This window comes from Microtus oregoni, unplaced genomic scaffold (genome assembly GCF_018167655.1).
Source record: "Microtus oregoni isolate MIOR12 unplaced genomic scaffold, Mior012 000032F_ref0000030, whole genome shotgun sequence".
Classification (NCBI taxonomy): domain Eukaryota; kingdom Metazoa; phylum Chordata; class Mammalia; order Rodentia; family Cricetidae; genus Microtus; species Microtus oregoni.
The window spans coordinates 26,697,520-26,725,376 of NW_024543091.1; the positions used below are offsets into that span (position 1 = coordinate 26,697,520).

The 27,857-nt window shown below is 46.9% G+C and overlaps 1 protein-coding gene across 1 annotated transcript in view; it reads left to right on the top strand.

Annotated features, from left to right (window-relative positions):
* LOC121466055 (thrombospondin type-1 domain-containing protein 4-like) overlaps window positions 1-27,857 on the top strand; it is a 282,146-nt gene that overhangs the window by 1,098 nt on the left and 253,191 nt on the right. The window contains exon 2 of the mRNA XM_041679541.1: window positions 24,362-24,469. Coding sequence (XP_041535475.1) covers window positions 24,441-24,469 — 29 coding nt within the window. The 5' untranslated portion in view covers window positions 24,362-24,440. The remainder of the gene's footprint in view (window positions 1-24,361; window positions 24,470-27,857) is intronic.

Sequence of the window (27,857 nt, forward strand, 5' to 3'; positions counted from 1 at the left end):
GGGTGAATTGAAGCCTGATTCTGGGAAGCTGATTGAAGCCCATTAGAATTTGGAGTGAGTGAAATATAGCCCAGGACGCCAAGGAATTATCGTGCCCAACTTCCTTTGCATCTGCAATGCCCAGACAGCAGCTGAGATCTCACACCTTTTAGAGCCACTGTATTGTCATGACATCGCTGATGTCTCTGACCTGGTGGAGATGGAAGTGACACAGTTGCTGGGCTTGAGAGGACCTTAACTGGGCCTCTGTGTACAAAGGAGCAAACATTTTAAAATAAGCTGTCATTTAAATGTAGCCCTACTCAATTCCTATAGATTTTTGTTGGCACCGTAGTTGAATTCCTTTGAAAAATGCAATCCTACCCTGAAAATCAATGCGCGGAAGCAGCCGAGAGTCCCGGGGCTTTCCCATAAACCTCTGCAGGGCTGGAGCCGGGAATTCCCAAAGGTCCAGCCTCGCAGAATGAATGAGTTTGGGTGAGGAGAACATGAGGAGCCACTGCTGGCACAAGTGATGGCATTGGCCTCACTGTGAGGATGGCAGGGCTCCGGTGGTCTCCATGCCCAGCCCAGGGCAGGGCACCATTGCCTCACCCTTACCCGCTGTGCCATGGCCAAGTCTCATGGCCAGGTGTGAAAGGAGAGGAACAGAATACAGTTTGGGAGGAAGGTCAGGGCTTGACGTTTTTGTTTGCTGAGCGATCTTGTCTGTTGCCCACAGAGTTCCTCTCTACCCTCCGCATTGTCCTTCAGGGCATCACTTTTATCCCTATTGGCTGCTGGTATCCATGTTCAAGTGCCCCCCAGCACCCTTATCCCATCCCCTATATGCAGAGCTCATTTATCACAAACCCTTCCACATTCTTTCTTTCACGATCTCTCAAACTCTTTTCCTGCCCCTACTTTAAACCATGTCCAAATTACAGTAACAATTTCCCTTCCTGCCTACTAGCCTTGGGTGGCTCTCTTCCTTGTAATCCATCTTCTTTCATGCTGACAGATGAATATTTCTGAAATTCTGACTTCACCACATTGCACGAAATCACAATGGCTCCCCAGTATTCACTTCCATTGGATTTTCCCCCAGCAAATACTTCTGAACATCCGTTGTATGCCAGGGATTATTACTGTGTGCTGGGGGCTCATACTGAGCAAGGATGTATCATTGCCCTTCAGGGGCTGAGAGGAGAGAAGCTGATAAATGACCACCCAGGGAGAGAGAAACAAAACGGGGCGGGCGGGAGGAGGAGGTGAAAGAATTAATATGAATATCCATGTGCACGCATGAGCAGAGCATCCAGGAGACAGGGGAGGGAGAAACTGAGTCCTAGGCACACGTGGCTTTGAAGATCTCAGCCCCTGGTTGCCTTTTGAGCCAAAAATGAGACTGTAGTGACAGATGAGGGTCTGTCACAAATGGCTTGTTCCACCCCCCACCCCCCCTTTCGGACAAGGGTGCTCAACATGTAGCTCAGGTACTGGAACCTGAGCTGGTCATCCTCCTACCTCAGGTACTGGAACACCGAGATCATGGGTGTTTGCTGTCATGCCTGACTTAGTTGTCCTGGCTTATGTGTGTGTGTGTGTGTGTGTGTGTGTGTGTGTACACACATGCACGTGTGCATTTGCACCTACATGTGTGCATGTGCACCACAGAGGCCATAGAATGTCAATCTGTGTCCCAGGGACATGCCTTTTTTTCTGTCCCAGGATTGGTATAAGCATGTATCGCTATGCCAGCCTCTCTTTCTTTCTTTCTTTCTTTCTCTCTCTCTCTCTCTCTCTCTCTCTCTCTCCTCTCTCTCTCTTTCTCTCTCTCTCTCTCTCTCTCTGTCTCTCTTTTTCTTTCTCTCTTTTCTTATTTATATCAGAGGGCCTTAACTTTGACCTAAAGGAGTGAGTGGGGGGATTGTGAGTTCAAGAGAGCTCCCCTTTTGCTGTTGTTTAAGAGGCCTTGGAAAAGAAGTTTTTGAAAGCTCAACACATCCTTCTTGTCTTCCCTGAAAGCATCTAAGCCCGGCCCTTGTGTCCCAAAGTCTGAACAAGTGTGAAGAAGAAAGATCAGAATGCCTTGGTTTGAAAACCCCAAGCTGGTGGGGGTACAACACAGGCTGTAATCTTCCAAATAGTGCTGGCCAGGCTAGGCTAGCCACAGGCACGCTTCTTCCCTAGAGTGCTGGCTGACCTATGGCAGATTCTCACTTAACAGTTCTTTCTACTTTTCCTTCTCCCACACTGATCTTCACATAGAACAATGGGATAGGTGGCCTGGAGGCTGGTGTGGGTTTGAAGCCCCCTAGGCAAAGCCTGGGTGCAGAGTAGGTACTCAGTGTCACTTCCCATTTCTCCTGTCTCCTCTGACTGGTGAGTGCTGGACACAGTGGGCACTCACTAAACCTATTCCAGAAGAAACTTGCATACAGACTTAGCCTGTCAGGTGCAGGTTCTGTCTGAAGGACTGCCTGTTATTGCCCTGCACGCCAACCCAGCTGCACTACGGTAATCATCCAGCCAGCATCCCGTCTTCTCCGCACTTCCTGTCCAGTTTCCCCTTGGGTCCTCTAAAGGGCACAAACACCAGGTGGGCAGCGGTTTTTCTCCCTGGCGATTGTCATCTTGGGGAAAGTGGCCACTTTTAGTTTATTTCTCTTTCTTTCCCTAATCCTTTAGTTAAGCAGTAGGTGCTTGTGGTCTGGGAGCCTTAAGGATAGCTTAGGTGGAAGATAGGCAGTGTTCTCCCTCTGCTTGGGTGTGGTCCCTGGAGTCCCGAGCCAGGCTTGTGCCTCTGTGTCTTGTCCCCGGGAAGGTGGCACTGGCCGGCTCCCAGGCACCCTCCCAGGCCCCTTGGCAGGCTGCCTGAGGTCTGACCAGCAGGGAAGACAGAGGTAATGAGTGATTAATGGGTGCCTCATCTAATCTCCTGCCAGGGGAAATGAAGGACCAGTCATGGGCTGGAAGCTGGTCTTGACCTGCTCCAGGTGGGCTTGGAATGCACCCAGCTCAGGATGGGGATTAGGGCTTGAAAGACAAGAGGAAATGAGATGTTAACCCTTTAGCTGTGGCCCTCCGACGCCTAGCTGGAAAATGGCAGGGGAATTATCTGCAGGCATCTGATGAAAAGCTGGGCATCGCCTTTGATTTACGGCAGGGATGCAGCCACGCGTCTGACTACTGTGGGGATGGTTGTGGGCCTTGACTTTGTGATCATTTTCTTTGAGGTGAGATCATGAGAGAGATGATCAATCTCTGCTGCCTGGGGCTGCATCAGCCTCTGGGAGACTGCCTCCTCGCCTCCTCGGAAAGCTGCTGATGCTATCAGCAAGTGGTAAATTTGCAGTTACTAAGTGTGCTTTTTCTTTCCTCCTGAAACGGGGGTTCCTCCAGCAGCCTGTCATTTCCAGGAAGATAAACAAAGAAGGCATTTGCCTCTGGGCTAGATACCACCTCTCTGTGATGTAGTCCCGTCCACTCCTGTGTCAGCAGACAGCAGCCTGTGTATGTGTCGAGAACTGAAGGTGACAGCTCTCCAGAGCCAGCTCAGAGTCCCAGTCTGGGTCTCAGCACGCTGTTGGCTTCAAACAAGGTTCTTAACTACTCTTTTGTCATTTTCCCACCTTTAAAGTGGGTGTCATAACAGTGCAGTATACAGCATGGGGAGAGTTGTGACATCGTAAGATGCTGTCAGCAGTCCCGGGCTCCTACCCAGGTCATTTCAGTCTTAGCTGTCTTTCTTCTCACCTACCCACATCACCCTTCCTCAGGACAGAAGCCGTTCCTCCACTCCTCCGCCTCCAGGACTCACTTCTGTGAAGTGACTTAACTCTTTGATTGATTTGGCTTGTTTGACCCCTGACCCCGCATGCTTTAAATTCTGGTTCCACCCTCTGTTGCTGGCCCCATGGCCTCCTGCTGCCCTTTTGATTAGACCTCCAGCTCCTTGCCCTCTGCCTCCTTGCTAGCTGGACAGAATGCTGGTGATCTGGATAGTGATGTCAGCCTGGATCTCTGGTGGCCTAAACCGGTTCTGCTCTCCTCTGCTCATTGCTAGTTTGCTATGACCCAGGAGCCCCAGGCCAAGTGGATGAGAGTAGAAAAGATTACAAAAAATCAGGAATTGTGGAGACCATCTGGCCAGGATGCAAACCCAAGCACCGCCCCCTGTTCTGGCTTCCTCTGAGCTCCCATCACCTCATCCTGGATTGGTGCTGATAAGTTACGCTTACCTAATGTTTGCTAGGAGGGCCGCTCACTGCAGTGGATGTGAGGTCTCCTGGGAGCTATCAAGAGCTTGCAGGAAGTTATAGGGCAAGCGCAGGTAGAGCCATGATGCACATTTTTTGTTCTCACTGTTTTGTTCCCTTCTTGTTTGGTGGTAGTGAGGTTTGAACCTAGGGCCTGATCAAGTGGGCCAGGCAAGTCCTTTAATACTGAACTACATTCCCAGCTCTGCAGGGTAAAGTCTGAAGTCTCATTGCTCATGTGTATTGGCGATGCAGCCTTCAGCATCATGAAGAGTCTGGCCGGAAGGGACTCTTGTCCACCTGTGTTTCACCTATGGTGCCGGAGCCAGGCCCAGGCCTTTACTCTGCTTCAAGGGCAGAGGCTTCATCACCAGCTGAGAAGTGGGGAACTGCTGTGCAAAGCCCCGCATGAGGTGTTACCTTTACCTGTGGGAATTTAGGTCCTCTAAGGTCAGCCAGACATTATCCTGTTCCATAGCTCAGACAGCGGAGGCTCACATAGCAAGGCTAGACCAGAGTGACGTTTGAGTTACACCTGGCTCCAGAATAGAAACTCTTGGAACAAACAGAGCAGTTAGTGAATGAAAAACAAACAAACAAACGAACAAGAAACAAAAATCAAGATTCCATCTCATTTATGCATAGTATGCCAGCTGCCTCTAACGATTTGTTTTTTCCTTTGTGTATGCTTATTTATGGTTTTGGTATATGCATGGTATATATGTGCATGTTCATATATGGGGGTGAATATGATGGTAGGGGTCTTCCTCAAGTAGCTTCCCACTTATTTTTTGAGGTGCCCTAGTTTGTTTTCTCTTGCTGTGTTAAACACCATGACCAAAAGCAGCTTGGGGAGGAAAGGGTTTATTTGGCTTGCACATCCTGATCACTGAAGGAAGTGAGGGCAGGAACTCAAGGCAGGAACTGAAGCAGAAGCCATGGATGAATGCCACTTACTGGACCATTGAGTTTGCTTTCTTATACCTCCCAGAACTATCTGGCCAGGGCTGGCACCGCTTACAGTGGGCTGGGCCCTTACACATCAAACATTAATCAACAAAATGCCCCACAGACCCGTCTACAGGCCAGTGCCACAGAGGCATTGTCTCAACTGAAATTCCTTCTTCCTAGGTGACCCATGTATCGAGTTGATAAAAAACAAATGCACAAACAAAACCAAAACAAACGCACAAGCAAACCAAAACAAACAAACACGCACAAAACCAAAACAAAACAAAAACCCAAAAAACCAAACCAAAACAAAACACCCCAAACCCTAACAGAACACAGGGCCCTCCCTCATCCTGGAAAGTCACTGGCTGAGCTGTGCTGGCCAGCAATTCCCAGGCCCCCTCAGTGTCTGCATCCCTAGCACGGGCATCATTGAGGTGAGCCATCCTGCTCCGCTTTTTCTGCATGTGCCGAGGATGTGAGCTCAGCTCCTGTGCCTGTTCAGCAAGCGCTTTATTGGCTGAGCCATCCGTCTCCCAGCCCCGTACAAGCTCACGTTATAACTTAGCTGGTGCACATTTGTCTTTTTGGCTAACGTGCGTCTGTGTAAATATTTCCCATATTTAGCAGTTACATAGGAAAGTTCTTTAGCTTGTATTTCTGTGTATGTTTGTGGATGTGGGTGCCAGTAGAGGCCAGGAGACCCGTCTGATCCCCTGGAGCTGGAGTGCAGATAGTTGGGAGCTGCCTGATGTGTGTATTGGGAACTGAACTCAGGCCCTCTGAAAGATCAGCAATTACTTTTTACTACTGAGCCACCTTGCCAGCCCCCCTTTTAAGCTCTTTTTGGATTCCCATTTCTTGAGTACTGTGAGGATTTCCACAGTGCCTCCCTACCCTGTTAGGAGCTAGGTTGTTTTTAGTTCTTCCCTAATCTCAAAAATCAGCACACCAGGAAAGGCATCCAGTTTGCTTTTCTTTATCTATTTCTGATCTCATGTTCTGCTTTGGAAATTGGATCCAGGCCGCATGGTCGCCTGGTGGTCATACTGACCACAAGAACCCACAGAGATCAAGCTCTTGGAGGCCTGCGTGAGCACCAGAAGGCGAGGAGGGCTCATCGCTACCCACTCCTTCCTTCTTACTAGTTCTGTTCCCTCCTCAGGGTAGAGGGACTCAACACCCCTCTACTGGGCAGGGGGACACATTGTGGGGTGGGGACTTTCTGAATTCCATAGAAGGAAATTACGTCAGTGTTCAGAGGGTTCCTTGAAGGAAGGTGCTGGCAACTTCCTAGATTATGCTCACACATGCTGCTTATTCCATACGGGCCAGACATCCATTCATTCATGCTCCTAACCCCTTTCCCAGTCCCTACTTGGCACCAACGAGCAATAGCGTGCACTGTGAAATGTGCGGATTCCAGCCTCTACTGCTTGTATGGCTTTGGACAGCATTAGTGGAGAATCAGTTTGTTCTCTTGTACAATGGGTCAATAACCTCCGTACATACTAGAAAACATAGTGGAGCTAGCCTAGTGTTTGCTCATAACGCTATATTAGCTTTCTGTTACTGTAACAAAATGCCTGAGGTTATCAACAATAAGGAATAAGGTTTTGTTTTGGTTCATGACTTCAGAGGTCTTATGGTTGCTTGGTCCTTTCGGTTCTTGTCTATAGCACCACGGAACATAATGGCAGGAACATATGGTAGAGGGAGATTTTCACCTCATGGTGACCAAGAAGCAAAGAGAGATATAAGGGGTCAGATAGATCCCAATCTGCCTACAAGGTTAAGTCCCATGTGACCTTTCTTCTTCCTTTAGTCCCCACCTCTTAAAGGTTCTACTTTTTCCCAGTTGTGTTACCATTTGGGGACTAAGAATTTTAACACGTGGGGCTGGAGAAATGCCCCATGCTTAAGAACATGTGTTGCTTTGGCAGAGGACCCCAGTTTGTTCCCAGCATCCATGCGGTGACTCCCAGCTGCCTGGAACTCCAGTTCTTCCTGGGGATCCTACAACTTGGTTCTCCCCGGGCAGCTGCACTCCTGTGCATGTTGTCACACATACATGTAATTAAAGATAAAAACAAATCTTGTAAAAGAAAACACACTAATACGTGCCTTTGAGAGGCACATGCAGATCAAAGCAGACACGGAGGGTCAAAACCCTGCCTGTCTTAGAGGGAAGTGAGATGGTGTTTCTGCCTACGCTGGCGATTCTTACAGCGCTAGGCAGAGGCAGGTGATAGGAAAGTCATTGTAATAGCCATAGCGAACAGCCCAGATGAAAGGAGACGGACTCGGTGGTGGAACTTCAGAGAGGCTGCGGCTGGGAATGTGGGGCAAGACCCAGTAGGGAACCGAGGGGAAGAGAGAGGGCTAAAGGAAGTGGAAGCCGTGGATACTTTATGAGACTGCCATATCCTTGATCACCTCTCAGAACCGAGCCCTCATAAGTGAATCTCCCTACTACCCCCGCCCCCAGAACGAATGCAAGTGTGTGTATGTACTTGACACAACACAGCCTCCACACAGTTTTGCTGTGATGTTGCTTCGGGTCCGCAGGATCTCTTAAAATTGCCAGTTGATATCTGGGCTTTGCAGGACATGGATCCCTATTGCACGTGATTAGTGCCGCTTTTTGAGCACCAGTAAAGCCCCAGACAGTTTTTAAATGAAAGGTCATTGATGCACTCCAATAGAACTTTCCGTAGGGGCTGGAGAGGTGGCTCAGTGGTTATGGGACCTTGCTGCTCTTGTGGATGAGTGGTGTTGGGTTCCCAGTACCCACCCTGAGTAGTTCTCTACTGCCTGTGACTGCAGCTCCAGGGAGTCGGATGACTTCTTCCTACTTCTTTAGGGACCTGTGTACATAAACATACACACACGAATAAAGATAAAATCTCCTTTAAAATGCTTTTTGGATATTGTGATGGCAATTTCATCATCTCAGCATCCACATCACATGTCATACCTCCCACCCCCCCTCTCTCTCTTTCTCTCTTTCACACACACACACACACGATATGCTTGTTGTTCAGTGGAGTTTCCTGACTCCTAGTCTAGGTTAGCATGCTACTGAAGACTTTCTCCAATGCTAGGAGGAACGACTGTGAGCATATCTGTGTGATGATAGCTTGTATTGTTGCTGCAGCAGAACAGCTGACAAGAAGCGTTAGACTAGAGGAAGGGTTCATCTGGCTTGCAGTTCAAGAGGATGGCCCCAGCATGGCCAGGAAGACATGGCAGCAAGTGAGGAGGGCGTGGCAGCAGGGCAGGAAGCTGAATGGTCTCACTGCATCCACATCAGGAAGTGGAGCCTGACTGTACCCTCCTCCCCCGCAGTGGCCTGCCTCCTCTAGAAAGGCTCTGCCCCTCAACAGCTCCACAGCCTTCCCAAACAGCACCAAGTTCAAATATACAGACGTACAGGGGCGCCTCACATCCAAACAGCGGCAGTGTCCTAGGGAGTCCACAGGAATCATAGGCTCGCCAGTGTCCAGTAAGCATCTAGTTCAATTCACAAGCTTTAGCCAACAAATTTGGTTATTTAACCAACTTAAGTAGTTGTCATAATATAATTTATCATACTTTGAGTAGTTTTGTAGTGAATAAAAAAGTATGCCTTCAAAATTCTTAGCATCCACTGATTTCAGGAATATACTATACCTCTAAAGTACCAACCAACGGCAGATTGGCTATGTCTATATAATCTATATAATTTATTATTATTTTGGCTTTTCAAGACAGGATTTCTGTGTAGTCCTGGCTGACCTGGAACTCACTCTGTAGACCAGGCTTACCTTCCTTCTTGTCTTTATTTACTAGAGCTATATAATACAGTGACCGTTCACATAACATGTTCAGTACTTGAGGTGAGTAATCCAGGAATGGTTTAAAATGTATAGACAGCAGGATGTGCATTGGGTATAAGCAAATACCACGCCATTTCTACAAGGTAGCCACTTGCATATCATTTATGCTGTGTGAGGTAGTATAAATGCCCCCAGGGGTAATTTGAAGCGTACGGGAGGATATCCATAGGCCATATGCCATAGACAAATACTATGGCATTTTATATGAGGGACTTGAGCAGTCATGGATATTATTGGTGGTCGTAGGGATGCGTATGAGCCAGACACCTCAAGAATATTGATGGGTAAATGCATTAGATGATGTTTTGATTCCTGATTGAAAGGGAACTTTATATGTCAGTCTCTCATTGCATATGATTCTGGAATCCAGTAGCTCTCACTCCTGACCTCCTGAGGGCCTGTGGTAAGGAATTTGGACTTGATTCTGGCTGAATCTACCAGGGGAGGGCACAGAAGGTGCTCCCAGGCTTGTATTTGGCACATGGTGAATGCAGGATAAACTTGTTCCCTTTCCTCTCAACTAGACTCAAAAGTCCTGTGTTTTTGGTCAGCTCCAAAAACATGCTGAGCCTCTTTGAGCTTGTTTCTCTGGTTCTTTCCACATGCAATAAAGTCACTAACCTTTTTAAATGGAAACAAAAACAAAGGCTTGTTGGAAAGCTGAGTTCCCCGCCCGGGTCACCAGCTCTCCCTTATTGGACAAAATGCAGCTTTGTGTAGACTGCTGGTTGGGGCCCCAGCCCCACAGACCAAGGATCCAGCTGGGTGCAGACCCAGCTCTCCAGCCAGGAGGGGCCACTTGGCCTCCCGGCTACTCTCATCTCCCCAGCTCCTGAGTGGATCTTGCTTTCAGAGATTCCAGTGGGCAGGAAAGTAGGATTCTCTCCAGATGGGAGACCACCAGGCCTGAAGGTGACTGTGGGGCTGTGGTTCTTGGCTCCTGAACTTGCTTTCGCTGTATGTGTTGGATGGAAACTCGACTTGAGCAGGCGTGTGTTTGTGTTGTTTAGGGGACGATGGCACGTAGCCATGTGTGCTTTCTGGCCTGGGGGCTGGCAGGATCTGAAGGGAGGCAGCTGTTATCCTTTGGCCAGTGAGGGTTTTGTTTTTTTTTTTTTTTTTTTTCATTGTTTCATTGGGCAGGGGGCTGGTGTTCTTCTCGGGCAGAGAGCTCTCTGTTGTGTAGACTAGTGGAGTCATGGGCCGTTGGCTTGCCATTTGACCATCAGTAGTCATTGCCCATTGCTGTGTTGCTAATTCTTCCTTCCCCCGCCCCAGACATGGTTTTTCTCTACCTGAAATTTACTCTGTGGACAGATTGACCTTGAACTCAAAGATCTGGGATTGGGATTAAAGGGGTGTGTCACCACTGTCCTAATTCTTCATTCCTAAATGAGCAGTGATTGACTAGATCATTTGTAGGGGACAGTTGTCAACTGAGACAGGCCTTCACCCTTACTTCCCCAGCAGCAGCAAGATGTCCCTTCCCTCCCCTGAGAGTGGAGGCAATGACTCTTTCTCCATCCACAGGAATAGGCATGCATTCCCTCTTGTCTGCCCCCTCTGAGGACTCAGTGGAGGCCACATGAGGAGCTGTGGTGTGTGCCATGTTTCACTTTGATCCTGTCCCCTCCTCTGCAGCAGGGGAGTGTCAGTGGAGACTCGCTGGAGAACGGGGACTACCATTATCCTGTCTAGAAGTACTGATTACAACCCCTTCCTCCGTGGAGACCAAATGGGGACTTTGAATTTCTGTCCCCAGCTGAGCCTGATGAGGGAAAAGCCCCTCCCCAACTTTGGCATGTCAAAAGAAGACAGTTAAATAAGATCTTTGTTCATGACACAATGCCTGTGATGTGCAGGGTTAGCACAGAATCAGTCATGAGGACCAGGAAGATCTTCTAGTGAATGAGAAAGGACAATAGATGGAGGCCAATGCTAAGCTGACAAAGATGTGAGAGGTGCCCAGTAAGGATTTAAAAGCCCCATCTGGAAAGCACCTCAAAAAATAATTACCCACGTGCTTGAAAGAAATAAGAAGAGATCTTAAAAAGAAATAGAAGGAAAGGGCTCAACAAATGGAAATTTTCTCTATTATCCATCATCGATCAATCTGTCAACCATTTATCTACTGTCTACCTATCGATCTATTATTCACCCATCTATAAACAATCATCTGTCTACCAATCACTTACCTACCATTTATCCACCTGTCTGTCTATCTATCTGTCTGTCTGTCTGTCTATCTATCTGTCTGTCTGTCTATCCATCTATCCATCCTATATTATCTGCCTTTCTATCTGTCAATTATCTATATATCAATGTTTAATTTCTATCTATCTTTGTAATGCTGGGATTGAATCCAGGGCCTCGCACATGACAAGTAAGTGTTCTATTACTAAGCCCTGGAAATTTTATTTTTAAATATTAATATTATTATAAATCAATAAGTTGTCATAATGTCTAGTTCCAGGGTACAAATTAGAGTGTTTAAATCAAGATAATTCTCCTTTATCTCAGATACCTGTCATTTTTTGTAGAGAGGGCAACCCAGCAATTATGAATACATACTGTGCTGTCTGTCATTAACTACACAGCGAACTATGCAGCGGGTCAAACAACCAGGACCGCTCAGTGCCCTTCGACTGTCTCTCTCTTTCGCTGCCTTTCACCACCAGCTGCACTCTGTTTCCATGGGTTGAGTTGTTTTAGGTTCTACATGTCAGTGAGAGCATGGCTGTGCCTTCCTGGGTCTGCTCATTTTACTTAGCATAATATCCTCAAGCTCTAAATGACAAGGCTTCCTTCTTTCTTATAAAGGCTGAATAGTATTCCACTTGGCATTCTCTCTATCCATCCATTGGTTGGTGAGCGTTTATGCTAATCTCTATAGTGCGGCTATTGGGAAGAGTGCTGCACGGAACCCGAGAGTTCATGAATCTCCTCATTACACAGATTAAGTACGTTAGAATAAATACGAAGAGAGGAATTGCCGCACCAAACATTCTTCTTAGTTTTTTGAAAAATTTCCATACAGTATTCCATTATGGCTGTCCTAACTCCCAGTCCCACCAGTGTTATTTGAAAGCCCCCCCACCACCACCTGCAATTGTTATCTCAAGCCTGTTTGATTACAACTATCCCAACATGCATAAGATAGAAGCTCACCCCTGCTTTAACGTTCAATTTCCTCATGATTATGGATGTTAAGTGTTTGTATGTATTCTTCTGAAAGCTACTAACAAGGTCCCTAGTTCACTTGTTCATTTTTTTGTTTGTTGTTGCTATCAAGTCCTTTTCATGGTTTGAATATTAATCCCTTATGAGACACATGGTTTGTAAGCATTCTCTCCTGGCTTATAGGCTATCTTTTCACACTGCTCCTTTTTCCTTTGCAAATGCTTTTGTGTTTGATGTGATCTTATTCGTGCTTTTGTTTTGTTGCCTGTGCTTGGGGGGATCAGATTTTTAAAAAAGTCATCACTCATACCAAAGCTATGTAGTATTTCTCCAATCTTTAAAAATAGTTCCTGGTCTCATGTTTAAGTTTTTAATCGTGCATGGAATTTTTAGCAGTGAAACACATAATAACTGAAATCAGATCTCACTGGATGGACTAAAAAGAAGAGTAGAGACAAGAGGATAGAAACAGCAAATCGAAGATGCAACAAGTTACCCAACCTGGACCGTAGAGAGAAGCAGACCTGGGCTACAGGGCAGTAGGGCTTGTAGGACTATAGCAGAAGATCCAATATTTGTGCCTGTTAAGGGGAGGAGAGAGTAGGCAGGGTTCAAAGGTCCCAGATGGAATAGTTGCCAGAAAGTTTTTCAAATGTTGCATAAGACACAGCCTCAACTGGAAGAAGTCTCGAACCAAGACCCATCTGTTGTTTTTCTTAGTGGCAGCACCCAAATGCTGATGTGTTAACTATAGTCTGTGCCACGCAGTCAGCAGCCTGAGGCTCAGACCTTGGCTTGGTGGGATTGCAGAGCCTGCTTGCACAGGCTTGGCCACAGCTGCCAAACATAGGTTTTAACCCAGTCTCTATTCTATTTACCAATAAAGACTTGGGAGTCAGATGTTGGGGTGAAAGAACTAGATCTGCTAGATCAGAAAAGCCGAGACACAACCAGCTGACCTTCCTTTTGGGGTGGAGACCCAGAAAGAAGAGTGCCTCTCCATTCCTCACAAACAAACAAACAAGCAAAAACCTGTGAATCTCTAAGTTTCTCCCTGATCCTTCCTCTGCGCCTCTCTATCCATATTCCTGGCTCCTCCATCCTCCCTATGGCTAATTCCTGTCGGCTGGTTGCTGGCTCCACCCCCAAGCCAAGGTTAATTTTATAAACACAGTCTCAAAGTCTCACAGTGCAATCACATATTCCACAACACTCTTTACAGTCAGTTTTTAATTTTGGGGGACAACAGATTGCTATGTAGACCAGGCTAGCCTGTGGCTTGCTGTCCTTACCTCAGCCTCCTAAATGCTGAGATTACAAACTTCATGGTCAAATTTCTGAAAATGATTTTGCAGAGGAATAAAGGCGCAGGAGCCGGTCTTCTCAGAGTGTGGATTTTTGTGAAAGGGTGATGAGGACGAAGTGGTGCAGTTGGAGGGACCGGCAGGTAGATCATGGTGACAGGTGTGCCTGTTCATCTGTGCTTGGGCTCCTGTGTGTATGCATGCGCATGTGTGCTTGGGTACCAACGTGTGTGTGCCTGTGTACATGTGTGTGCTAATATGTAGGTGCATGTATGTGTGCGTGCATGTGCATGCGTTTGTGTGCATGCATGCTTGTCTCTCTGTGTGTGTGTGTGTGTGTACGCGCGCACACTGGAGGCCAGCAGTTGGTGTTGGATGTCTTTCTCTTTTGTCCCACTGTATTTGTTGAGCAGTGTTTCTCCCTGTACCTGGGGCATTCAGACTCAGCTAGTCTAGATTGCCAGCTTTCCCTGGAGATTCCTGCCTCTGTCTCCTAAATGCTGGAATTGCAGGGGTGCTGCCTTACCTGCCCACTGTCCTTGGGGATTACCTGGAAGTCCTAATTTTCATTTGTATGCTTATGTGGCTTCTGCTTTCCTGCTGAGCCCTCCTTTCAGCGCTGCAGTGCTTGGATTTTGAGAAATGGAAATGTGGAAAGCCAGAGAAGCACTGACTGCGGTGAGAAGGTGAGAAAGGTGGCGTTTGGGTGAGGCTGGGTAGAAGGAGGCCCAAAGGAGAGGTTATCTGAGAGAGAATGCAGAGGACAGACTGAGGGTTGGCAAAAGATTGGGCCCAAGACACAGGGAGTGGGGCTCACCGAGGCCTGGGTGAGCACTGAGCTCCGTTCTCTGGAGACAGGGCTGAGGGTGCAGCTGGTGACTGTCCTGTCATTGCCCTGAAATAGCCACCCACAGGAGGGAACTAGAAGCTGATGGGACTATAGGTCCTAAGATGTGGGGCTCCTGGAGATGCTCCCGGGAGATGAGTGAGACACCCAGCTCCAGAGGTCAGGTCACAAGGACCCTGGTCGGAGTTTGTGACATTTGTGCTATTGCTGGCAGCTTTTCCAGCTTGGCCTGAAGGCTAGCGTGAGCTGGCAAAGGGAGACAGATGTGAATGGAGTTGCAGCGGTGCTGATGGGGTTCAAGCAAAGGGCCTGCTAACAGCTTTCTTCTTCCCAAGCTCAATTTCCTCTCATTGTTTTTCTTGAGCTCCGTTCCCCTCGGAACTGCTTTAGTTTGTGTGCCGCCCATCTCTTTGGTATGGCCTTAATCTTTTAATCACCACACCTGACTTCAGCTTGGCCTGATGCGGGCCTGTCATGGGTTGTGTCAAGGGCACGAGACTAATTTGCTAGGTTTCCGCAGCTCTCTGAGGGGTCACTCAGAGCTTCCAGCATACAGGGTACAGCCGCACTTGCTACAAACCACTGACCAGATTTCTGTCGCTTTGAAAAAGTAACGTAGTAACAGAAGCCTGGAGGCCTAGGCCTCAGGAGCAGAGCAGGAAAAGGCAAATTCGTTCCCCTGACACTCGGAAGCACCAAGGGCAGAAAGTGGACCCTGCTGATTTATGGCTCACGCTCATGAGCAGGCATGCAGGGAACTGGGGAGAGATCCTAGACTCAAGGCCAGAGCTGGCTGGGAATGAGTTGGGCAGAGCACAGCTTACACTTCCCCTGGCTGGAGCCCAGCAGCAGCCTGAATGTTGTGTGTCAGGGAACGTGGACCAACGACTCTTTGGGGAATGCACAGTTGATGGCAAGTGCCAGGGGCTGTTTAACGTTAGATTATGGGACAGTAAATAATTAGCACTTTCCCCTTCACGTTTCTCTATCGGCTTTTGACTTTTCTTAATAAACGTGCATAAATTTTTTTTTCATTTTTATGGGAGTGGGGATTGAGACCCAGGAACATGCATAATTTATGTGCATAGTCCCGCCCAATAGAAAAACCATAAAAACCATATTATCCATGTCCCGCTCAACTCTGAAGTTTCACCAAGATCCATTTGTGAATGAATGTGTCAGCTGCTCTCTAGGAATTTGTTTACTATTAACACATACATGACCTCTCCTTCCCTGCCGTGTGTGAGTGAGAGAGAAAGGAGAGAGGAGAGAGAGAGAGAGAGAAATACCCCAGAGAACGACAAAGGACCATTGTAGGCAGTGGGACATAGATCCTAATGAAGAAAAAGGCAAACTAAGACGTTGAGTTCGAAGGGAAAGGTGGTCTGAGCCGACACACTCTCCTTGTCCTATGGCCACAGTGTCTAGAGCACACGTAGGTGTTGGAAATGAGGTGGCTCACTGTTGAAGGCCATTGGGAAAGTTGCAGGTCTCATGAAAGCTGGAATGGTCTGCTCTTTTTCCTTTCATAACCACAACCCATGTAGTATAGGCTGTTCCTGAAAGAAGATTCTGGGAGAAGCTGTACGGGGGAAACGCTGGGGGACAGGCTAGAGTCCACCTCTAGGTGTCTGAATCCTAGGGAGGGCCCCCCCGTGGTCCATCAGAAGGGTTTCCTGGGTGTTGGGGGCTTTAGGAGTTGGTTGGAGAATGTTGCCCACTGTGTTACTCTTAGAAACACTTAGCAGTTGCTACAAAAGACCACCATTGCTGTTCAGATCCCCAGCTGGGCAATCAGTCTCAAAGAGAAGACCCTCCTCGTGAGGTTGAGTGCTAGACTTGGATGTCACCTAACTGGGTACCTGCTGTGTCCAAGCCCCATGCCAGGCACTGGCTGTGAAAAGTTAAGACTCAGGAAAGAGAAAGAAGTCGTAATGACATGGGTTGCTAGATCGGAGTCCTGTATGTGAGACTAATGTCACCAGACTGACGGACTCCTGTGGCTCAGAAGCCGACGCCAGAGAGGAATTCCCTCCCATTTGATCTGATGCCTCTGAAGTTGAAAAGAGCAGCTCTGCAGAAGCCAGCACAAATGACTCGAGTATGTGAAATAGCCTGTCTGCCCGATATTTCAACACTTGAATATTTTTCCTAGTTACCTGGGAAACAATTTTCTTTATAGGATTGAAAACAAATAGACAACCGTAGCAGCGTTAATGACCGTGAAGATGATGCTATCCGTGCTGGCTAACCACCTTTCTCCAGGTGAGGAAGGAGCTGCAAGGGTCCCCCCCCCCACCACCACCACTTAATGAAGGACAAAGCCTGTGGTAATGTTTTTGCTTGCAAGTAGCCAGGGAGTTTGCGTAGATCTCCACATTTTTTCCTAACTCATAGTCTGTGTGTTTCCTCGTTGCTCAGGGTGAGCCAGCCAGTCTACGGTATGGGGGTTCCGTGGGAAGAAATGAGTTCTGTGGCTGAGTGACAGAGGAAAAAAGGGATGGGCTGCATGACGTGGTTGAGAGGAAAGACAGTCAGCCAAGGACAAGTTGGCTGGGGGAACATTCCCCTGGCTGTCCTCCTTCCAGGGGAACAGAAGTTGGAAATGTGACCAGGTTGGGGCCTCAAGGTCAGCTTCCCTGTGTGCCCTGTGGCCTGGGGCCGGATTTCCTGAAAAGGCTGTGTGGAGCCGGGACTGCCTGGGAAGGCTGGAGAGGTCAGACCCTCCACAGAGGCAGCAGATGTATCTGCAGTTGTTGGTATGTGTGCTGCTCTTGGGGCTCTCTGTAGACATGTACTGAACACACAGAGTAGCACCTATAGGGAAATAAGATAGAGACCACCCTTCTGGTATGCAAGATTCTGGATGGGGAGATGCCAGAATGAAGGCTTAGGTTCGGATCCCTGGTACTCATACAAAAAGCCAGGTATGGCATCTGTAACCCTAGCCCTGGAGAAGTAGAACAGGTGATCCCCAAAGCTTGCTGGTCAGCCTGTGTAGCTGAGTAGGTCAATTCCAAAGTTGAGTGGGAGGCTTCGTCTCAAAAAATAAGGTGAAGGGCTGGAGAGGTGGATGGCTTAGCTGTTAAAACACTAGCCATACAAGATTGGAAGACCAGGGTTTGGATCACAGAACCCCAGATGAAATGGCAGGTGGGCGTGGCTACCTGTAATTTCAGCTTTCTGGAGCAAGCTGGCCAGCAAGACCAGACATATTGGAAAGCTCTGAGTTTGATTAAGAGACCCGTCCCAATGGCTAAGGAGGGAAACTGATCAAAGATGGTTCCACATATCAACCTGGGGTCCTCACATATACATATGCAAGAAACAAAAACAAGAAACAAAACAAAACAAACTGCTGAGTAATACTCTAATATGTACATATTCCATACTTTCTTCATCCATTCTTCCTTTGAAGGGCATCTAGGTTGTTTCCAGGTTCTGGCTATTATGCCAATACCAAGCTGTTTTCAAGGACTTCTTGAATTTTGCATACAAATGGATGGAAATAGAAAACACTATCCTGAGTGAGGTAAGCCAGACCCAAAAAGAGGAACATGGGATGTACTCACTCATATTTGGTTTCTAGCCATAAATAAAGGACATTGAGCTTATAATTCGCGATCCTAGAGAAGCTAAATAAGAAGGTGAATCCAAAGACAAACATATAGGCATCCTCCTGAATATTAACCTTCATCGGGCAATGAAAGGAGACAGAGACAGAGACCCACATTGGAGCACCGGACAGAAATCTCAAGGTCCAAATCAGGAGCAGATGGAGAGAGAGCATGAGCAAGGAACTCAGGACCGCGAGGGGTGCACCCACACACTGAGACAATGGGGATGTTCTATCGGGAACTCACCAAGGCCAGCTGGCCTGGGTCTGAAAAAGCATGGGATAAAACCGGACTCGCTGAACATAGCGGACAATGAGGACTACTGAGAACTCAAGAACAATGGCAATGTGTTTTTGATCCTACTGCACATACTGGCTTTGTGGGAGCCTAGGCAGTTTGGATGCTCACCTTACTAGACCTGGATGGAGGTGGGCGGTCCTTGGACTTCCCACAGATCAGGGAACCCTGATTGCTCTTCGAGCTGATGAGGGAGGGGGACTTGATCGTGAGAGGGGGAGGGAAATGGGAGGCGGTGGCGGGGAGGAGGCAGAAATCCTTAATAAATAAATAAATTTAAAAAAAAATAAGAGTTAGCCTGAGCTATTGGTTGAGCATTTATAATTCATATCAAGACTCTGTGATGGGGGAAGCTTTGTTAACCAATCATCTTTAAGAATTAGAACCTAGTTAAACCGTGGCTACCTGGAACCCAGGAAGAAAAACTGTGCTCGCTCTCTCTGGGTGATTCCTGCAGGACACAGCAGGACTTGGACTTCCCATTCTTGTGTCATGAGTTTCCCCTTATAATAAGTAAAAATATAACTGTTTATCTTTAAAAAAACAAACAAACAAAACAAAACAAACCCTGTGCTCGAGCATACACACAAACACACACATGCAAAAACACACACACACACGAAAAATAGAAAAAAGAGAAAAACATTAAGGTGAAAAGCGATTAAGGAAGCCGTTTGGCGTGGGCCTCTCTGGTGACCACATGTGCTCCACAACACGCTTATCATTCATTCAGCCACTCATTCATTCAGCCAGCTTTCTATTGCCTGCCTGCCCCATCACCCCCCTCCATGTTTTCTTATCTTGTTAATGATAACTGTTGGCTGGCATGCCCAGCCGTATGCCTTTGTAATACGACATTGCCATCTACAAAATTCATTCTTGAGAACTATGCAATCTAGTTATTAAAAAAAAACTCATTATAATGTTATACAGAAGTTTATAATTGAGTGGGTGCCTTTAAAACATGCTTGGCTGTGTGTGGCCTGCGGTTACAGGTTGGACATGCCTAGAAGGCTCTCTCGCCCTCTGCGTGCTGAGGATAGCCCGGTCGCTTTAAGCAGGGTCTCCCTTGAAGAAATCAAGCCTCATTTTCTTCCTCTTGCTTTTAGCCCTTGCTCCTGGCAGCTGTCTCCTTCTCCAGAGCTCCCTCCCATTCACAGTGTTTTCTCAGTTGGGGTGTGGAGACACCTTTGTCCTGTCCAGCTGCCACCTCGCTGGGCAGGATATTCTTTGCTCGGGGCTCCAGACCTTGGTTTCTACCGCCTGGCTCGCCACAGAGCACATCTGGACCCTTAGTCCTCAGCTCTCTGCCATTCTTTGGTTCTTATTCCAAACACATTGAGGTCCTTGACTCTGGAAGCCTTCATCCATGATCAGCCCTTTTACCTTGTCCTCGTCCGTCCGTTATCCAGATGTTAGTCTCCCAGTTTGGCTGAAGGTTGTACAACATGCTATGTACCACCTCAGGAGCCTAGTGAAAGGTGTTTTTCGGTCTTCTCCAGCTTCCCTAATAACAGAGACACAGGTGCCTGGGACATAGCCAGGCTCCTTCTAAAATCCGTGACCCTACTTCTTTGCTCATGAGTCACTTCCTGTACCCAGGGACTAGTGAGTTTGTTTGTCAGGGTGGTTGCTTTACCTTGTGTGAGTTCCTGGCACGTGTGTGGGAAGGAGGGCTGAGGGGGGAAGAACAGGGACCTGGGATTGGGCCCCTCTGGTGTTGACTTGAGGGACTGAGCAGAACCACCTCTTCAGAACCAGGTGAGTCAGGAAGGGGCTTTGTTCATACCATGAGGACAAAGGGCAGGAAGAACACTCCGCGCATGGGACAGTGTGGTTGTGTCATAGGTCAGGGCACACTGGTGTCTTTAGGAGTTGAGGGGATTGTGTTCAGCTCTGGCTTGGATCTGCCATACTGCTTCTATTGTCTCAAGCCCTGTGGCCTCCCAGGGTGTGGGGACTGTGACGGAAACAAATCGGGAGACAATCAGCAGGCATATTCAGCTTTCCCTTAATCTTTCTGGATCCGAGAAAAGGTGAGATCTCCAACTCCTCAGGAGCGTCCACTGCTGCAGAAACTGCATTGTTAGACATTGTGTTCAAAGTTGTAAATCATGAGCAAACCTCAGAAGGAGACTCAGCCCCAATAGAGCCCTTGTTGACTCAATGGCTTAGCCCTCTATTACCTAAAGTATCTTCGAGGAACCTCATTTTACTGGGCTCCTCTCCGGCCAGACCTAACAATGGCTCTTTCTTGCGCATCTCATCAAAATCCCTGGCGCTGCTTTACAGGGTCTTAGAGAACGGGCTTTACTGGGCTTCTCATTTTCTACTCCACACAATTGTAAGCTCTAATCCTTCACTGTGCCTGGCCTTTCTGAGAGGGAACTTTGAACTTGCCTGGCTGTAAACCGCAGTGAGACATGCCCTCCCTATGTGTGATAAATGCTGCTGTCTCTCCTCTCCTTCATTCATTTTGCCTGTTAGTACATTCCTCGTCATGACCCACAAAATGAATTTCATGTCTCTATGGGTGGAGGGAACTCACAGCTAGACTAGCTGGGTGAATAGACGACACCTCATGGAAGCCAGTGTGAGCCCCGAGTCAATGAGAGCGCTGGCCGTTCTCCCTATGTAAGCTCTTCAACCATATGTGGTGATGGCCACTCAAATCAAGCTAGGCATCGTGGATTCTAGAACTTTAAAGCCTAAGGCAGGAGGAGGATCAAAAGTTCAAGGTCAGTCTGCTTTATTAAGTAGTAAGACTGTCTCAAAACCCAAAATCCAAACCAGAAACCCCTGCCAAGAAATTAGTCAAAAGACATACTAGAGTAGTGCCTTCCATTTTTAAAAATTGTACAGTTAATTTCTTTTTACATTTCTCAAAACATAATTGTGCCTCCAACTCCATTGTGTTTATTTTTCCATATCAGTGTATTCTGTGACCACATACTCCAAATACCCATTTTAAAGGGGTAGGGCACAGACGAAAGAAGCCATGTTTTAAATGGCGTGCAAGTGGAAGCCTTTCTTCGGGTGGATAAAGACCTGAAAGCATAGATAGCCACAGAGGGAGATGAGGATGGGGGCAGCAGCGGTGGTTGGTTTAAAGCTATTTTCACGTTGTGTGGATAATCTTACTTGCTTTCTGGCACTCAGGAGATAGCTCAGTTGGTACAGTGCCTGCCTCTTTCAGATGCTTGAGGCTCTTGGTTCAGTTCCCGGCACTACCCAAACTGGGTGTGGTGAAGAAGGTTACAAGTTCAATAGCCCTAGGCCACTAGAGCCCTCTTTCTGGGCCCTTTCATGCACCCCACTCTCCAGCATGCTCTGTCCCTTATATTTATTATATATCATATATTGGTCGAAAGTTTTCATTCTTAGCCTTTGTATGCTAATCTTGATGCCTCCCCCATCTCCTGCCTTAGCACTGTGGAGAAGACCCAAGCACATCTCTTGTTGTGTGAATATTTATTAGCCCGTGGTTATTAGGAGCTTGGCAAAACTTGTTCTGCCTTACAAGTTCGGTGTCTTGCCTTGCTGCGTACCTGCCCTGTAGCCAACAGGCTGAAGGCTGTGCCGGGATGAAGACTCCTTAAGAGATCTGGTTTGCAGGCCTTCTTCCTCATAGATCACACTGTAACCTCTGGCGGACAGTCAAGATGGGAAGGGTATTCAATACCATGAGCCACTTCATGAGCTGCTGATGGGCAACTGGGAGAGATTACAGCTAAGAGGCTTTCCTTTCTTAACATCCCCAGAAAGGGCTGCTGGGAACTTAAGATCTGGATTCTTTCCCCCTGTGGATAGGCTTGTCCAGTTCTCATGCTTGTCCATTTCATTTTTGTAAATTCTCTCAATTATTTACCTCCCAACCCCTACCATCACGGGAAGAATGTGGAGAGCACCAATCTTTGAAAGCTCTGCCTTTCTGTGAGAGGGTGTCATCCGTCCCGTGTCTGCACCCACACTGTATCCTGGCTCCATGCATTTGTCTTTCCCAAAAGGAGCAGAGGGAGGTGCAGGGGCAGGCCACCCTCTCCTTCAGAGTCCATCGCATTCCATGCAAACCTCCTTTGCTTTCAGACTTATGCCTTGCTTGCCAGTACTTAGAAGTTCTGTTTGGTAAGGACACCCGAATAGAGTGGTGTTTGTAGGGGAGGTATTCTCTCTACTTAATCTTAAGGTGATAACATACTCTTAAGTGTCCCTTTGCTCCTCTCTGCATACGTATCACCAGAGCTACTCGTAAGTCAGTGCCACTATGTGCCAGCCACTGGCCACACGCATTTCACATGCCTCCCTGTTTGATCTGCATGACCACCTGTGGTAGGATCACAGGCATGCATTTGAATCTACAGTGTTCTTCTCTTGATTCTATAACCTGTGTTCGGGGAGACAACTCCTCTAGCTGTAATCTAAATATTTCGTGTATAAGATGGAGCTGATGATACCCATCAGACTGTACTGTGCTGGGGAATATGTTTCAAGTGTTTACTTAGGATTGACCCTTCCTATTTGACATAGTGACAGGGTGGAACCCAGAGTTTTGTGCATGTAGGCACATTCTACCAGATGACCTATTTCTGCAGCCCCCACCTGTGATATTTCATGTAGGGTTTTTGTTTTTGTGTTGGGAGTTGAACACAGAGTCCTATCCACACTAAACTAGAACTCTAGCTCTGAGTTTATCCTCAGCCCTAGGCAGTCCTTTTAAAGCTGTTTTATTGGGAGATTCCCCAGATTTTGTCAATAATTTAATGGTTTTAGTCTATTCACAGTATTGTGTAATTACTGCTATTAATTTTAGTACACTTTTGTCACCCAAGGAACAAACGGTGTATTTTCCCATTACCACCTTCCACCTCTGCTCCTGGCAGCTCCTCATCTACTCTCTGTCTCTGTGTGGTTTCCTATTCTGAATATGTAACCTGTGTATGGAGTCACGTAATGTGCGTTCTTTTGTGTCTGGCTTCTTTCGTTTGGAGTGCTCCTCTTAAGGTTCATCTATGCCGCAGCTTGTGTCAGAACTGCTAAGCTGTTCATTGACAGGCAGTACTTTTACTATATACTATACGGTTGGGAAATCAAAATTCTGACTTGATTTTCTTTTCTGGTCAGGTAGCCAGTCAGAAGCCACTGGATTTCTGGTACAGTTTGCCTAATGCCAACCCCTCGTCACCCCAGAACCGGAGGGCATCAACCTGAGAGTAATCTACTGAGCATCTTCTGTGGGTCGGCACATTAGTTACTTGTCTTGTTTCTGTGGCCAAATATAGAATCAACTTAAGGGAAGGGTAGTCTGCTGTCATGGTTGGAGAGGAAGTGGTCCATCTTGATAGGGAAGGCATGGCCATGAGAGCACAGCTGCTTGGTCACGTGGTGCTCACCATCAGGACCCAGAGAAAGAGGAATGCTGATGGTCGTTTGGGTTTCTCTATTTCCTTTCGCATTTAGTCTGGGATCCCCAGCCCATGGGTGGTGCCCCCCCCACATTCAGGATGGCTTTTCCTCAGTTAAACCTCTTGGGAAATGCGCCCACAGTGTCCTGTAAGAGATTCCAAATACCCTCAACTTGCCAGTGAAGACTGGCTGTCACAGTCAGGGAATGTATTGAGTATCCTGGAAGTCTGTTCCCTCGTGTTCATTCAGTATCACCTTCCAATTGGGAGATCCTGGTCACCGTGACTGGGAAGTGGCTTTTTTCGTTTTAATAGCTTCTACTGTATGGTTTTTTTAATTAATGCAAATGTACTAATATTTAGTTAACATTTATTTATTTGTTGGTTTTAGGGTGTGTGAGGTGTTTGTCAAGGTGTACGTGGTGATATCAGAAGACAACTTGTGGCAGTTAGTTTTCCCCTACCGTGGGGGACCTGGGGATCAAAGTTAGACTGGCAGGTTTGGTGGCAACTGTCTTTACCAGCCGAGTCGTCTCGTCAGCCGCCTCACATTCATTGATCCCAGTGTCTTTATCTGATTGGGCTCCAGAACTTTTCTAAGCAAGAGATGCTAAAAAAAAAAATAACCATTTTCATTTCTATAGGAGTTGAAGATCACTTGAACCTGCAGAAAACGGGGGACCCCTCTGAGGAACCCTTGCCTTAGCCTGGACCTGCAGCATCATGGTTTCCCATTTCACAAGCTGTCTCAGGTGAGCAGAAAACCTCTTAAAATCAAAAGCAGCAGTTGGGGTGTGCTCTGTGCTATGCCCTTACCCAGCATTTCCAGGCTCGGGGTTCAGTCTATACTGTAGCAAAAAAGCATATCCCCTTGGCCCAAAATGGAGTTGGATGTTTCTGTTTTACTGTATGGGTTCTTGAAGTAATTGGCCTTCTGGTTGTGCGTAGCAATAGCGTTTGATATGGTAGTCCAAGCCTGCAGTTTTCTGCGGTTCTGAAAGTCCATCCAGGCCAGGAGCTACACACTATAGGACAAGGTCCAGGTGGCTTGAGCTTTGCTGTTTTCTGGGAAACTCTGTAACTCCAAACAAAATTTATTTTTAGGTAAATAATGGGATTATATCAGTGAATATATCTTATCTTATGTAATAAGATTATCTAAGGAACTTGAAAAGTATTATGGTCTCCTATGACCACAGGTAACCCTGGTTCAGCTCCACAGAGTTTGATTTAACCTGTCTGGTATCATTATTGCCCTAGTTCGTTCTGCTTACAACTTCCGTGAACTTCCACTTTAATTCTGAACCCTGCTTCTGATGTTAAGTATGTGTATGTGGGAAGTGGAGAAACTACTGCTTTTTTACTTTGTGGATCAGAAAATCAGTTCTCAGAGACATTAAATTATGGGCATGAACTTGCATTATCTACGGACTCAGAATACAGACTCCAAACATTGGAAATGGAATCCATGCTATTGTAATTGATTTTTAACTTGAAAGAAAACAAACAAACAAACTGCTGACAGGGGCCTAGAGTTGTGGCTCAATTGATGGAGTGCTTGGATTCTCAGTACCAAATAAACTGGGCTTGGTTGCACATACCTATAATCTCAGGAAACAGAGGCAGGAGGATCAGAAACTGACTCTATAGGTGAGGCCAGCCTGGTCTACACGAGATCCTATTTTAATAAAATAAAATACGCAGATGGGATTCTAAAAATTGTTTAACCAGAGTCAGTGAGATGGCTCAGCAGATGAAAGCATTTGCCTTGCAAACCTGATGCCCCAAGGCTGGTGACTGGAATGCAAGGTAGAAAGAGAGAGCTGACATCTGGAAGTGGTGCTCGGAACTCCACATGACCCCTGTGGCGTGTGAGCGCATGCACACACACACACTAACACACACACACACACACACACACACACACACACACATATGCATATACACACACATATGCATATACACACACACATATGCATATACACACACACATACCCACCAATAAAGATGAATTTAAAAGTTATTTCATCAAAATCCTATGTGAGATCTCAATATATAGAGTAGACAACAGGGTTTTATTGATACAAACAAACTCCCTAGGAACAAATTTGTAACATTTACATATTATTGTCAGATCAATGAATCTGTTGTTACAGACACCGACATTTGGAGTCAGGATTTCTGGTTGATTCTTTCACAACTTCCTCACACTGAGTTTACTGAGTGGTTGTTGTAGCTGCTCTGTCTTGTGAACCTCCTAAACGTCCCTAGTAAGTTGATGGCTACTCTGATGAGGTCACCTTGAGGTTTTGGGATACTCTTTACATGAGTTGATTGACAGTCAGGACAGAGGGAAGGAAGAGCCTGCTGTCTCAAAGCTGCATCCTCAAGGCGTCTTACAGTCTTTCTTCCTCTCTAACCATGCATTAGCCTCAGATGCCGACAACTCATGCTAAAAATGCAAACAGTCTGTGACATGTTATGATGTCACCACGTGCAGTTGCCCAGCTAGGCTGCAACATTTGCCAAGCAGATGCTTCAAGATCCATACTTGGTATATAATTGAGTGTACGCTCTCTGTCTCTTTGTGTGTGTGCTTCAGTATCTTGTTGTTTGTAAAATTTTACATGAACAGTCATTTGCATGCTTGAAATACAAAGTCCCACAAGAAGTACAAAACTATGCATTAATGACATGATCACAGATATGTCAGATGACAAGAAGAGAGGGCAGAAAGCTTTGTTTCGACCTGTGTAATACCCAGCCATCAACAGAACAACATAAAGCTTAACACTTCAAAATAAAACTTGTTTTGAAACAGAATCTATAGATCCTAAGTTGACCTTGAATTCTCTGTGAAGCTAAGGATGGCCTTCAAACTCCTGATCTTCCCGATACCACCTCCTAGTGCTGGGATTATATGTGTGCACCACCCTGGCTTGGTTTGGGGGTTCTGAGGGTGGACCCCATGACTTCATGTCTACTAGGCAAGCACTCTATCTGCTGAGCTATTAACCTCAAACTTTAAATGCTATTTCTAAACACACAATATGTGCCAAACATATGGGAGACCCCAAAATACTGCTGCAGAGCGCCAGGGGAGTGAGAAGTAAAGGAAAGTCTGTCCCGCCCTTAGGCCGCTTCTGCAGCAGAACTGGGTACAGTGAACTGGAAGCGACAGTCGGATATTGAACTGGATGGGAAGAGCAAGTTGGAGATAGGAGGGGACTCCCTACCTGACAAGCGGGTGTGAGTTTGCTGTCAGGGAAAAGGCACTCCAGAAGACATGGGGATCCTCAAACACATGGCCACCCAGGCTACATAAGCAGAGCACTTCCTGGGAAAAGGCTCATTTGCTATGTTTTCCTTTCCATCCTGGAATTCGAATGGTTGCCCCTCCTGCATTGGTCAGAGCAAAAAGACTCTTTTGGCAGGTCTGCTTGGTGGGTGCTTCTTCGAGGGCTCTGCTGTCAGGGTTGGAGGAGGAAAATGTTAAGTTATGGGGCTGGGCAGGAGGCACTGCAGGAGCATAAACTAGAGTTTCTGTCAAAGCTCTCCTCAGAGCCAGACACGCATCGCTTACTGTATGTCTTTAAAAAATGGTGTGTGTGTGTGTGTGTGTGTGTGTGTGTGTGTGTGTGTGAACACACGAGTGATCCCGCACATCATCCCACTTAGTGTCACGTGTCTTATTGAGAGCCATCTCACCATCCCAACTTTTATGTACACGTTTTTCTTCAGGCCCATTTCAATATATTTTATATTTTACAAGCAAAACAAACCCAGAGCTATATAACACCTTTTATTGAAATGCTTTTCAAAATGTTCTGGAGGAAGAGAGTGTTCCGATAAGAGCGAGAAGTCTCTGACAAAGTAGAAGAGGAGCAGGCACGCGCGCTTCATTCAGGCAGTTTCCGTATTTATCAAAGCTTCGTGGAGATGGATGCGAACAGTCAAGGGATTTCTCTGTGCAGAGGGAAAGCAGGTTGCAGTTAGACATGCGCTGCCCAGAAAATCTCCGAGAGGAAAAGACATTCAAGGGGATTCACAATACCGACATGCAGAGATTTAGTTTAAAAATCCTTCCTCAGTCTTTGCCAAGCCACAGAACAACAGAAAGTCAGCTTCATCCACATTGAA